At 46.8% G+C, this 13,721-nt stretch overlaps 1 protein-coding gene across 1 annotated transcript in view; it reads left to right on the plus strand.

Annotated features, from left to right (window-relative positions):
• The first annotated feature begins 11,397 nt into the window (after positions 1-11,397).
• The window catches only part of TMEM44 (transmembrane protein 44), a 41,877-nt gene continuing 39,553 nt past the window's right edge, over positions 11,398-13,721 (plus strand). Inside the window, exon 1 of the mRNA XM_068983970.1 lies at positions 11,398-11,552. Coding sequence (XP_068840071.1) covers positions 11,398-11,552 — 155 coding nt within the window. The remainder of the gene's footprint in view (positions 11,553-13,721) is intronic.

A 13,721-nucleotide genomic window follows, 5' to 3' on the forward strand; every position in this document is an offset into this window, starting at 1 on the left:
TATTGCCAAATGCGAGATTACTAAGATATACTCATATTTTTTTTCTGAAGAGTTTTAGGGTTTTAGCTCTTAAATTCAGGTCTCTGGACCAGAGTTCACTTTTGTACATAGTGGAGTTAGGAAATGGATCAGCTTAATTTGTTAACATGCGCATATCCAGTAGACCCAGCACCATTTATTGAAAAGGCTCGTCTTCTCCCATTTAGTTGTTTGGGCACCTTTGTGGAAAATCAAGCATAAATGTGAGGGCATTTCTAGAGATGTACCTTTGACAAGTCAAACGTTCATGAGTGGATAACCACTGTCAGTAGTATCGGACTCAGTTTTCTAGCAAGTATAACTTGTAAGAGATGGATGTCTCTGCAGATGCCCCCCCACACACATACACACTCCACATCCCTCAGTGTGAATTGGCATCCGCCTGCCTGCAGCCCAGTTCCCGTACAGGCTGACCGCTTGCCGCAAGCCCTGTGTTCCCTGCTTTCCCACCTGAGGACTTTCCCTGCACCCCAGGAGCTTGCTCAGCCTACACAAAGGGCAGCTTGGAAGGGCAGGAGGTTGAACCCCCGCAGAGTAACCCCCAACCAGTAAGAAGTGGGGGCCGGCTGGTAAGTACCCCAGCTTCCTGTCACACAGCACGTACATTCTAGTTTCTCACAAGATCCTTAGTGGAACTGAGCCCTGTTTGCCCACGGTTAAACTGTCTTGTTAACTCAACCTTTCCTTGCTCTTCTCCCTACCCTGTCTCTGTTTCGCTGCTTCCTCATTTGTGCTTCATGGAGTTGCCTCCCAAATAAACTAACTGAACGTTTGCTTAGAGTCTGAGGAATACAAACTAGGACATCCTGAAAGAATTTCTGTTTTCACTTTTGCTTCTGCCTGGAATATGTCTTGTTAAGCAAACTTGAAGTTTGTAAATAGTATGCCCACCGTTGTAGAGGTTAGTATTTGGAGATTTTTGAAGGCCAGTCATTATCACTTTATTGTCTTGAAGTTTTTTCCCGTGTTTTATTACAGGGGGCATCCCATCCTTTTAAAGCTGAACGTGCTATTCATGTGTTGTCTGTTTACTTTGAGGAAATTAGAAGGAAGTAGAGTTTTGTCAAGAAACCAGTAGCAATGTTTTCTTCATGGATAAACAGGAAAAATTGGTAGCAGGCCAGAAATCCAAGTGCTCCCTTGTTTTGTTAGCCCTTTCCCCTCTTCAGTCTTTGTGGAGAAGTGAGGAAAATTTTTTAAGCTTCCACCATTTACAGCCGTTTATTGTCTGTTGTGTTCAATGTACTGTATACTAGTTGAGGGTGAGAGGCCATACAGAAAGGAAAGATAGTGCTTTCAAAAGGCTCGTTACTAAAAGGTAACAACCACCATTTTGAGCAATTTAGAAACGACTTGCCTGGTCCTGTGGTTAAGGCTCCGATTCCACTGCAGGGGCCGCAAGTTCAGTCCTTTGTACGGCAGCATCTCACGTGATGCATGGCATGCCAAGACAACAAAATGATTTCTTTTTCCTTTCACGATGTACAGTGTGTTGATGCAAAGTTCTAAATAGAACTCAGGACCCTAACAATCCTATCACTTCAGTCTCAACTCCAGTTTGTCCACAATGGGACTGCTTAAGATTTGCAACAGCCAGTATTTCAAAATGCATTCTTTAGGGACTTCCTGAGACTCCACACTCCCAATGCTGGATCAGGGAACTAGATCCCACATGCGTCAACTAAAGACCCTGCATGCTGCCACAAAGATCAAAGATCTTGTGTGCTGCAACTAAGACCTGGGGTAGCCAAGTAGGTAGATAAACATGCATTTTTTAAAAATGTATTATCTTAGAATTAATTTCTCTCTACATAGCAGGTGAATTAAATGGATGAACTTTTTTTGCTGCTGCTAAGTCGCTTCAGTCATGTCTGACTCTGCGACCCCATAGATGGCAGAGGAGTAGCCACGAGCCCTTTCTCTTTATAATGTGTTTTATAAGGACATTGACAGGAGACAGTGTCCTCAGAAGAGGAAAGCTGTTGAGCTGCTCACCTGCCCACAGCCACCTCCCACCCTCTCACCCCAACCCCGCCCTTCTTCACAGGCAGCTGGGATTGGTCCAATTGGCTGCCCCCTCCGGCAGGGCTAGTCAGCCTGCTGCAGCCCTTCCTTGAGGACAATGCCAGCGGCTGCAGTGCCTCTGCCAACAGGATGTGCTTACGAGCCGTGTGAGGAGGACGTGTGTTATGGTTCCCTTGTTAAGTTTTCCTTTTTGTCAAACTCTGGACCATGGCCAGAAGACATTCACTCCTGGGCCTTGGAGGAGCCTGGTGAAGGAACTGAGTCACTTCCTGAGGGTGGATCAAGTGGAGAGCCCAATGGAAGGTACTGGAAGAATTTGGGAGGGAGGGAGGGAGTTGGTTAGAATTCATCATCCTAAGTGTCCCCTACAGGACAGAGTCCTGGCTCCCCTGGGACTGGACCGACCACCCCTCTCACCTGGCTCTACCTGCTGCAGCACCTCTGCTGCTGCCTGTGCCCACAGGCCAGCCCCCTCTGCCAGCACGAGCACCTGATATCCAAAGCTCAGCTAATGCATTTCTTGAAAGCCTTCCCTAGCGTACTCACACAATACTAGGTATTGTTAGAGCATTTCCAGTATGTTCTTAAGTACATATCTTTCTCTGACCTGTTTAAAAATCAATATTTTCATTCCATATGTATTTTCCTTACCATGTGCCAAGCACTGAGTTGCGGAGACAGACAGGAACAAAACCATGGCAAGGTGCTCACAGCCTGGTAGAAAGACAACACTTAGCATGCTTGAAAGTCCCTAACAGAGGAGTAGCGCAGGCAATGGACCCCTCAGGACCAAGATGCCTGATCACCTGTAAGGGAAGACCACCTGGGTGGAGCAGCTTTGGAAAGGAAAATCATCCCGTTTCATTGTAGATGTGCTCAGTTAAGATATGCAAGACATGTCACAGAGGCAGTTGCTATGTGAGACTGAAGTGTGGGAGTTCTGAGCTGTGGATAATTCACTCCAGAGACCCAGGAGCAGAAGACAGATGCTCCTGGCACGTGGTAGAAAAGAGAACGAAGAACTAAGCTGTGTCTCCACTAGTTGATGTTCCTTTTCACATTTTCATTGAACCACATTTATATATAATATATATATGTGCATGTAAAAGGTCTTGTAGGTCTTCATAAAACCGTTCAATTTCAGCTTGTTCAGCGTTACTGGTTGGGGCATAGACTTGGATAACTGTGATATTGTATGGTTTGCCTTGGAGACGAACAGAGATCATTCTGTCGTTTTTGAGAATGCATCCAAGTACTGCATTTCAGACTCTTGTTGACCATGATGGCTACTCCATTTCTTCTGAGGGATTCCTGCCCGCAGTAGTAGATATAATGGTCATCTGAGTTAAATTCACCCATTCCAGTCCATTTTAGTTCGCTGATTCCTAGAATGTTGATGCTCACTCTTGCCATCTCTTGTTTGACCACTTCCAATTTGCCTTGACTCATGGACCTGACATTCCAGATTCCTATGCAATATTGCTCTTTACAGCATCAGACCTTGCTTCTATCACCAGTCACATCCACAGCTGGGTATTGTTTTTGCTTTGGCTCCATCCTTTCATTCCTTCTGGAGTTATTTCTCCACTGATCTCCAGTAGCATATTGGGTACCTAATGACCTGGGGAGTTCCTCTTTTGGTATCCTATCATTTTGCCTTTTTATACTGTTCATGGGGTTCGCAAGGCAAGAATACTGAAGTGGTTTGCCATTCCCTTCTCCAGTGGACCACATTCTGTCAGAACTCCACCATGAGCTGCCCGTCTTGGGTTGCCCTGCAGGCATGGCTTGGTTTCTTTGAGTTAGACAAGGCTGTGGTCCTAGTGCAAAAGTAGGAAATCAAGAAACACCTGGAGTAACAGGCAAATTTGGCCGTGGAATGCGGAATGAAGCAGGGCAAAGACTAACAGAGTTTTGCCAAGAAAATGCACTGGTCATAGCAAACACCCTCTTCCAACAACACAAGAGAAGACTCTACACATGGATATCACCAGATGGTCAACACCGAAATCAGATTGATTATATTCTTTGCAGCCAAAGATGGAGAAGCTCTATACAGTCAACAAAAATAAGACCAGGAGCTGACTATGGCTCAGATCATGAACTCCTTATTGCTAAATTCAGACTGAAATTGAAGAAAGTAGGGAAAAGTGCTAGACCATTCAGGTATGACCTAAATCAAATCCCTTATGATTATACAGTGGAAGTGAGAAATAGATTTAAGGGCCTAGATCTGATAGATAGAGTGCCTGATTAACTATGGAATGAGGTTCGTGACATTGTACAGGAGACAGGGATGAAGACCATCCCCATTGAAAAGAAATGCAAAAAAGCAAAATGGCTGTCTGGGGAGGCCTTACAAATAGCTGTGAAAAGAAGAGAGGCGAAAAGCAAAGGAGAAAAGGAAAGATATAAGCATCTGAATGCAGAGTTCCAAAGAATAGCAAGAAGAGATAAGAAAGCCTTCTTCAGCGATCAATGCAAAGAAATAGAGGAAAAGAACAGAATGGGAAAGACTAGAGATCTCTTCAGGAAAATTACAGATAGCAAGGGAACATTTCATGCAAAGATGGGCTCGATAAAGGACAGAAATGGTATGGACCTAACAGAAGCAGATGATATTAAGAAGAGGTGGCAAGAATACACGGAAGAACTGGACAAAAAAGATCTTCACGACCCAGATAATCATGATGATGTGATCACTCATCTAGAGCCAGACATCTTGGAACGTGAAGTCAAGTGGGCCTTAGAAAGCATCACTACGAACAAAGCTAGTGGAGGTGATGGAATTCCAATTGAGCTGTTTCAAATCCTAAAAGATGATGCTGTGAAAGTGCTGCACTCAATATGCCAGCAAATTTGGAAAACTCAGCAGTGGCCAGGACTGGAAAAGGTCAGTTTTCATTCCAATTCCAAAGAAAGGCAATGCCAAAGAATGCTCAAACTACCGCACAATTGCACTCATCTCACATGCTAGTAAAGTAATGCTCAAAATTTTCCAAGCCAGGCTTCAGCAATATGTGAACCATGAACTCCCTGATGTTCAAGCTGGTTTCAGAAAAGGCAGAGGAAGCAGAGATCAAATTGCCAACATCTGCTGGATCATGGAAAAAGCAAGAGAGTTCCAGAAAAACATCTATTTCTGCTTTATTGACTATGCCAAAGCCTTTGACTGTGTGGATCACAAGAAACTGTGGAAAATTCTTCAAGAGATGGGAATACCAGACCACCTGACCTGCCTCTTGAGAAATCTGTATGCAGGTCAGGAAGCAACAGTTAGAACTGGACATGGAACAACAGAGTGGTTCCGAATAGGAAACGGAGTACGTCAAGGCTGTATATTGTCACCCTGCTTATTTAACTTCTATGCAGAGTACATCATGAGAAATGCTGGACTGGAAGAAACACAAGCTGGAATCAAGATTGCCGGGAGAAATATCAATAACCTCAGATATGCAGATGATACCACCCTTATGGCAGAAAGTGAAGAGGAACTAAAAAGCCTCTTGATGAAAGTGAAAGAGGAGAGTGAAAAAGTTGGCTTAAAGCTCAACATTCAGAAAACGAAGATCATGGCATCTGGCCCCATCACTTCATGGGAAATAGATGGGGAAACAGTAGAAACAGTGTCAGACTTTATTTTTGGGGGCTCCAAAATCACTGGAGATGGTGACTGCAGCCATGAAATTAAAAGACGCTTACTCCTTGGTAGAAAAGTTATGACCAACCTAGATAGTATATTCAAAAGCAGAGACATTACTTTGCTGACTAAGGTCCGTCTAGTCAAGGCTATGGTTTTTCCTGTGGTCATGTATGGATGTGAGAGTTGGACTGTGAAGAAGACTGAGCGCCGAAGAATTGATGCTTTTGAACTGTGGTGTTGGAGAAGACTCTTGAGAGTCCCTTGGACTGCAAGGAGATCCAACCAGTCCATTCTCAAGGAGATCAACCGTGGGATTTCTTTGGAAGGAATGATGCTAAAGCTGAAACTCCAGTACTTTGGCCACCTCATGTGAAGAGTTGACTCATTGGAAAAGACTCTGATGCTGGGAGGGATTGGGGGCAGGAGGAGAAGGGGACGACAGAGGATGAGATGGCTGGATGGCATCATGGACTCGATGGATGTGAGTCTGAGTGAACTCCGGGAGATGGTGATGGACAGGGAGGCCTGGCGTGCTGCGATTCATGGGGTTGCAAAGAGTCGGACACGACTGAGCGACTGAACTGAACTGAACTGATATGTATGTATGTATGTATGTATTTAGCTGCATTGGGTCTTATTTGTGGTGCAATGAATCTTTAATTGCAGCATGTGGGACCTAGTTCCCAGACCAGAGCATAGAGCTCCAGCCACTGGACCACCAGGGAAGTCCTTGAACCACATTTGTTTTTAAGTAGATCTGAAGCTCTTCCTGGGAAAGACAGTAACAATTGCCACAACTGGCATGTGCCAGATGCTTTATCTGCAGGATTTCTAATAATCATAGTAACTCTATGATAGGTACTCTTGTTATCAGTTTACAGGTAAGAATACTCCCGTGCAGAAAGGATCAGCGGTTTACCCAGTCATAGCTGCAAGGAGGCAGCATGTGAATTCCAGTAGATTATCATAAACCCACACTTTCCTAATCCATTGTCCAGTGTCCCCAGATATCCAGTGACTGGAAACAGCTCCCCACATTTTCTCCACCCCAAGCGAGGGCCATCTCATAACCCTGTTTCTCATAAGCATCTCCAAGGAAGCTTGCATAAAACAGTGCAGTTAGTTGGCTGGATAATGGCCCCCAAAGATATCAAGTCCTGATCCTTGGAGCCTGTAAATGTTACCTTGTAGGAAGAAAGGGTCTTTGCAGGTGTGGTTTAGTTAAGGATCTTGAGACAGGGAGATTATTGTGGATTATTTGAGGAGGCCACAAACACAATGTCTTTATAAAAGAGAGACAGAGGGAGATTAAACATAGAAGAGGAAAAGGCAATATAGACCTGGAGACAGGAGGCAGAGACTGATCAGAGTGATGCAGCTGCAAGGCAGGGAATATTCACAGCCACCAGACGCTGGAAGAGAGGGGACAAGAAGGAGCTTCTCCCTTAAAGTGCCAGGGAGTAGGGCAGGCACCAGATACCAGATACCACCAAGGGATAGAGCAGGCAGCCCAGGATTTTAGTCCTTGACACTGATTGCAGACTTTGGGCCTCCAGGACTGTGAGGGAATGCATTTTTGTTGCTTTAAACCACGAAATTTGTGATTTGTTTCAGCAGATCCAGGACACTAATCATGTGGATTCCAAGGACACGCGCCCAGGGAGTTAGATTTAGTAGGTCTGCTTTTTGAAGGGCAACCAGAGCGATTCTGATACTGACAATCTGTGGGCCACACAGCCTCAACTGCTCAGGGAGGGCAACTGTAGGACTTAAACCCTTAAGTGCTGACCGCTGGACCGCCAGGGAATTCCCTGAAACAACTAAATTAGGTCCATCTCCCCAGGATTAATGCTGAGGCTGAGGGAGAAGGAAACAAAAATAAAGACTGAATCAAGTTAAACAGTGGCAATTTCAGGTCTAAACAAAACTGATAGTATAAGGTGATCTTGGGCCTTGTGAACGGGTGACACCAAACTGGACAGTCCTCACTTTAGCAAGACAGCTAGTGGGATAGATAGATGATTTTGGAATAGACCTGCCTCTGGGAGCTGTAGGCACCAGAGGAACCCAGGATCTAGATGGCCACCAGTCAGCACTCATGGGTAATTAGATCAAGGCAGAGACGACCAGTTGTAAGCACAGAGGAAAACACCAGAAGAACCCACAAAAACCCAGAAGACAAAAACAAAAGAAAAAAAAAAAGAACCAAAAGGCAGAAATTAGACTAAGAGTATATATTGTTTATGCTGCTGCTGCTGCTAAGTCACTTCAGTCATGTCCGACTCTGTGCGACCCCATAGACGGCAGCCCACCAGGCTCCCCTGTCCCTGGGATTCTCCAGGCAAGAACACTGGAGTGGGTTGCCATTTCCTTCTCCAATGCATGAAAGTGAAAAGTGAAAGTGAAGTTGCTCAGTCGTCTCGGACTCTTCGCGACCCCATGGACTTCAGCCTACCAGGCTCCTCTGTCCATGGGATTTTCCAGGCAAGAGTACTGGAGTGGGGTGCCATCGCCTTCTCCGATTTATTGTTTATAGACTATGAGAAACTTGGGTTACATATATTTTCCCTTTTAATTTACCCATCTAATCTTGTCTTGCATGTATGCGTGCTCAGTTGTATTCAACTTTGCAACCTCACGGACAGTAGCCTGCCATGTTCCTCTGTCCATGGGATTCTCCAGGCAAGAATACTGGAGTGGGTTATCATTTCCTCCTCCAGGCAATCTTCCTGACCCAGGGATCAAACCTGCATCTCCTTCATTCACAGATGAATTTTTTTACCACTGAACCAACTGTCTTAGTTGGCATTAATTTTATATCACTTCATCTTAATCATTTTACTATTTGAATTTTGGCCCATTTTGTTTAATAATATATTTTAATTCAATCTCTATTTGCTCAATTGCCTGTTTAATATCTTTTTCTTCTACTGAACTGTAAAGGTAGGTGGAAACTATGTCTGTTTTTCTCAGCAGTGTGTCCCGAGCCCTTAGCACAAAGACTGACAGTGGTCGTCTCTCCCGTGAGTGCTCGTAGCTTTTAAAGATGAATGAACCTGTGAAATGGCACAGCCACTTTGGTAAAAAGTCCAGTAGTTCCTCACACCCAGGTATATGCCCAAGAGACTGAAAACCTATATCCACACAAAAACTTGTACACAAATGTTCATAATAGCATCATTCATAATGTCCCCAACGTGGAAGCAACCCAACTGTCCATCAAATGATGAAAAGATAAATAAAATGTGGCACATCCATACAGTGGATTATTTTTTAGTCCTGAAAAGAAATGGGGACTTCTCTGGTGGTCCAGGCCCTACGACTCCAAACTCCCAATGTAGGGGACCCCACTTCAATCCCTGTCAGAGAACTAAATCCCTGCGTGCCTCAATGAAGATGGAAGTTCCTGAGTACCGCAACCACCGGTGCATTCAAATAGATAGATAACAAAGAAATGACACCCTGATACATGCCACGGTATATGGATGAACCTTAAAAACATGCCAAGTGAAAGAAGTCAGTCACGAAAACGTTACCTATTGGATGATCCCATTTATAAGGAATGTCCCGCATAGACAAATCCATAGAGACAGAAGCTGCCTAGGGCTGGGAGTGCTTGAGGGGGATGGAGAGTAACTACGTGCTAGTGGGTACTAGGTTTTTTGCCAGGTAATGAAAATGTTCTAAAATTCAGTAATGATGGTGGCTGCAGCAACTCGGTGGATATGTTAAAAACCACTGACTTGTACACTTTATTTTTTTTATTTTTATTTTTATTTTTTTAATTAAATTTTAAAATCTTTAATTCTTACATGTGTTCCCAAACATGAAACCCCCTCCCACCTCCCTCCCCATAACATCTCTGTGGGTGATCCCCATGCACCAGCCCCAAGCATGCTGTATCCTGCGTCAGACATAGACTGGCGATTCAATTCTTACATGATAGTATACATGATAGAATGCCATTCTCCCAAATCATCCCACCCTCTCCCTCTCTCTCTGAGTCCAAAAGTCCGTTATACACAGCTGTGTCTTTTTTCCTGTCTTGCATACAGGGTCGTCATTGCCATCTTTCTAAATTCCATATATATGTGTTAGTATACTGTATTGGTGTTTTTCTTTCTGGCTTACTTCACTCTGTATAATCGGCTCCAGTTTCATCCATCTCATCAGAACTGATTCAAATGAATTCTTTTTAACGGCTGAGTAATACTCCATTGTGTACATGTACCAAAGCTTTCTTATCCATTCATCTGCTGATGGACATCTAGGTTGTTTCCATGTCCTGGCTATTATAAACAGTGCTGCGATGAACATTGGGGTACATGTGTCTCTTTCAATTCTGGTTTCCTCGGTGTGTATACCCAGCAGTGGGATTGCTGGGTCATAAGGTAGTTCTATTTGCAATTTTTTAAGGAATCTCCACACTGTTCTCCATAGTGGCTGTACTAGTTTGCATTCCCACCAACAGTGTAGGAGGGTTCCCTTTTCTCCACACCCTCTCCAGCATTTATTGCTTGCAGATTTTTGGATCGCAGCCATTCTGACTGGTGTGAAGTGGTACCTCATTGTGGTTTTGATTTGCATTTCTCTGATAATGAGTGATGTTGAGCATCTTTTCATGTGTTTGTTAGCCATCCGTATGTCTTCTTTGGAGAAATGTCTATTTAGTTCTTTGGCCCATTTTTTGATTGGGTCGTTTATTTTTCTGGAATTGAGCTGCATAAGTTGCTTGTATATTTTTGAGATTAGTTGTTTGTCAGTTGCTTCATTTGCTATTATTGACTTGTACACTTTAAAAGGGTGAATCTTCTATGGTATATGAATGGGATCTCCATAGAGCTATCTTTAAAAATAAAAAAAGAAATGATACAGACAACTCCTTTAAGTTATTAAAAATCAACAAGAAAAAATTTAAATTATCATAGTTTATTTTCAAGAAAAATAGTCCTATGTACTTGAGTGGCCGTGTCTGAATGGGAGGGGGCAGACTGCAAAAATCACGGGGCTCCCTGGCTGCGGGGGTCGCCGCCTAGGAGGACTTCACTTCTAGAGCCCCGCTTGGGCAAATGGTGGGAACGCAAGGTGCAGCTACAGCCTCAGAAAAGAGGGTGAGAGAGGATGCCGGAGAGCGCGGGCGATTTCTCTTTCCTGGCCTACCACCGCACCCTTTGTATCGTGCCTTTTTAATGATCTCACACCTCTCGGGATCACCAGAGCCCAGGCGGCTCGCCGGGAGCGAAGTGTGTATTGTTTGGCTCAGGAAATGTGGGGTAATGAAGGTGCCTCCCACTGGGCTGGCAGGTCACTGTATTCCGCTCTGGCCTCCGGTTTGGGGGATGGGTGACAGCGAAGGGGTCCGCGGAGCCGCGCCGCCGCTGTCTGGGGGGCAGGAACGCAGCCTTTGTGCCGAGGCTGCTCCCGGCTCCGGACGCTGGGGGGCGGCCTCCCGCCCGCAGACCCCCGACAATAGCCGGAGAGGTGGGGAAGCCGCACGGTTCCGGAAACTTTTCCCTGGAGTCCTGACCGCCGCCGCCCGCCCCCGGCCGACAGTGTGCTCGGGCTGGCCCGCTGCGGCGGAACCGCACAGAAGGGGGCGTGCGGGGCGGCAGCGCCGGGGCCGCGGGCAGCAAGGGAGGCTGCACGCGGGTCCCTGGCCACGCGAAGGCGCGGGCACCGGACCGGGCGGAATGGAGCCTGCCATGGGGGAGGCTCCCAGCCGCGCACCGGCGCCCGCGCTCTGGGACTGGGACTACCTGGACCGCTGCTTCGCCCGCCACCGTGTCTGCATCTCCTTCGCCCTGTGGATCTGCGCCTCCTCCTGCTGGATCGCCGTCCACGCGCTGTAATGGGGGCCGGGGCGGCCGCGGGGGGAACGGGGCGCTGGCCCTGCTGACTCGCTCTCGGGCACCTAGAAGGGTGAGGGCAGAAAGGGAGGATCCAAGAGGCAGGACAGTTCCAGGGTCGAGAGGAACATTTTGCTGTAGGCTGAAATCAGAGCCTTCTTTCCGGATTCCACGAACGAGGAGGCTGGGCTGGGAGCCCACAGAAGGCTGGGTGGTATGGTGGGCGGGACCGTGGACTGGAAGCCGCCAGTCCTGGGTGTCTTGTCAGCCTTTCCCCACTGACTGGCCCTGTGAGCTGCGCGAGGTGTAAAGTCCCTGGGGCTCACTTTTCCTCGCATAAATGGGGATGTTAGCGCATAGGACCGGCTGGGAGGAGCCAATGACTTAGTGCTGGTAGAGCTCTTCCTAATGCTCATTAAGCAGCGTTATTATTGCTCCTGCACTGCCATCCACCCTTGGCAGAGAACATGAGCCTGTCTCTCCATGTTCTGGCCTCAGTTTACCCAAGGCCCTGCTAGCTGAGAAGGGGAGAGGGAATTATATAACTCTGGCTACAAACTTGGCCCTGGTCTGTCCAATACCGGAAGTGATCTGGCCGAGTGATCACCGTAACCTGGATTCTAAGGGTGATGTCTGGCTAAAGATGGTCTCTAGGTCTTCTGGCACCCTGTCCCAAGCTCTGGAGGATGGTGCCCGCATGTATTCCCTAGGTGGAGGGGGAGGGAGAGAAGGACAACCCGCAGGGAGGCTGGCACCTGCTCACCCTCAGCACTCAATCCTGTTTACTTCAGGCCTGATGTTGTTGGAGAGAGTCTGCAGGCCATGAATAAGAAAACACTTGGAACATTTGCTGAGGGCCTAGTCCTGCCATCGTTAAGTCACCAATCCCTGCCACCACCCCGTGAGTCAGGGACTGTCACTGACTCCGTTTAGATGAGGAAGCCTGAGGTTCTGACAAGTTAACTGACTTGCCTGAGTGAATGGGGAGAACTGAAACCCCAGGACCTACTGGAAGGGGCAGGCTTGGGAGGTGACTACCCAGATCAGAGGATGGGAACTAAGGGGGCAGTTTACCTGCATGGTCTCACATGCACATCACCACCACCCTCTGAGATGGGTGTCATCAGACAGCTTACCCTCCATGAACTAAACTTGGAGAGGTTACGAGCGTCCGTGAGAATGCCCACTGGCTGGGCTGAGAGCAGAGCCTCTGCTGTTCCTCCTTGCCTCAGCTGTGTAGGGGCTGGATCGGGGCCAACCCAGGGTCCCTGACCCCTGAGAGCTGGAGACGTGGCTGAAGAGCACCAGGGCACAGGCAAGGCCTCCACAGGTAAAGTGGAAGGCCTGCATTAACTCACCTTTCACCATAGACCTCAGTGTTCTCCTCTCTCAAATGGGAGGGTTGAAATAAATTATTTCTAACTTGGGTCCAACTCGGGGAGTCTCTAGTGTAGAGTCTTCACTCTCGGGCCTTCAGTTTCAGGATTCAAAATTAACAGTTGACATTCCCACTGGGAGCTTTGGGCTTTGTCTGGCCAGTCAGAAATGTTTGGGAGCCCAGTCGTCTTCTGTCCGCATCAATTTGTCCCAAGGGCTGATGCTCAGAACTGGCCAAATGGTCCTAATGATGTGGAATAAGTCCTACCCTGTGGTTAAAGGAAATGAAACCAGAGCTGCAATTGTGCATCAGTTTAGAAATGTTGGCAGGGAAACATCTCAGACAAAGTATTTCCAAGATCCGACTGATGATGCTGACAGAGACGTCTGCCCCTTCCAGCTTGTCCTGCCTTCCTGCACTTATTCCTGGGCGAATGTGGGGGTAGAAAGTGAGCAGTAAGGGAGAGAAGCCAGCAGTGGCAACCCAAAGTGCCACGGCATCTTTGAGGCGTCTTCCCCGGTGTGTAAAGAACGTGCACCCAAAATGAAAGCAACTCAGATGCAGCTGGCAGAAACCGAGCCATCTCACTGCACAGATGGATTAGAAGGATTTCATGTTAATTGCAAAGAAACAAGTTGCCTTTTTAATTTAGGCAATTAACTCTGCTCTACAGTAAAACTGCAATGATTGGATTACTTTTATAACTCTCCTGTTTCCTTTCTAAAAAAGAAAAGCTGACAGCTCGTTTGTCAGCACTGAGAGGTGGGTCGTGAATTTGAGGCAGTCAGAT

Source organism: Capricornis sumatraensis, chromosome 1 (assembly GCF_032405125.1).
Source record: "Capricornis sumatraensis isolate serow.1 chromosome 1, serow.2, whole genome shotgun sequence".
In the NCBI taxonomy this organism is placed as follows: Eukaryota; Metazoa; Chordata; class Mammalia; order Artiodactyla; family Bovidae; genus Capricornis; species Capricornis sumatraensis.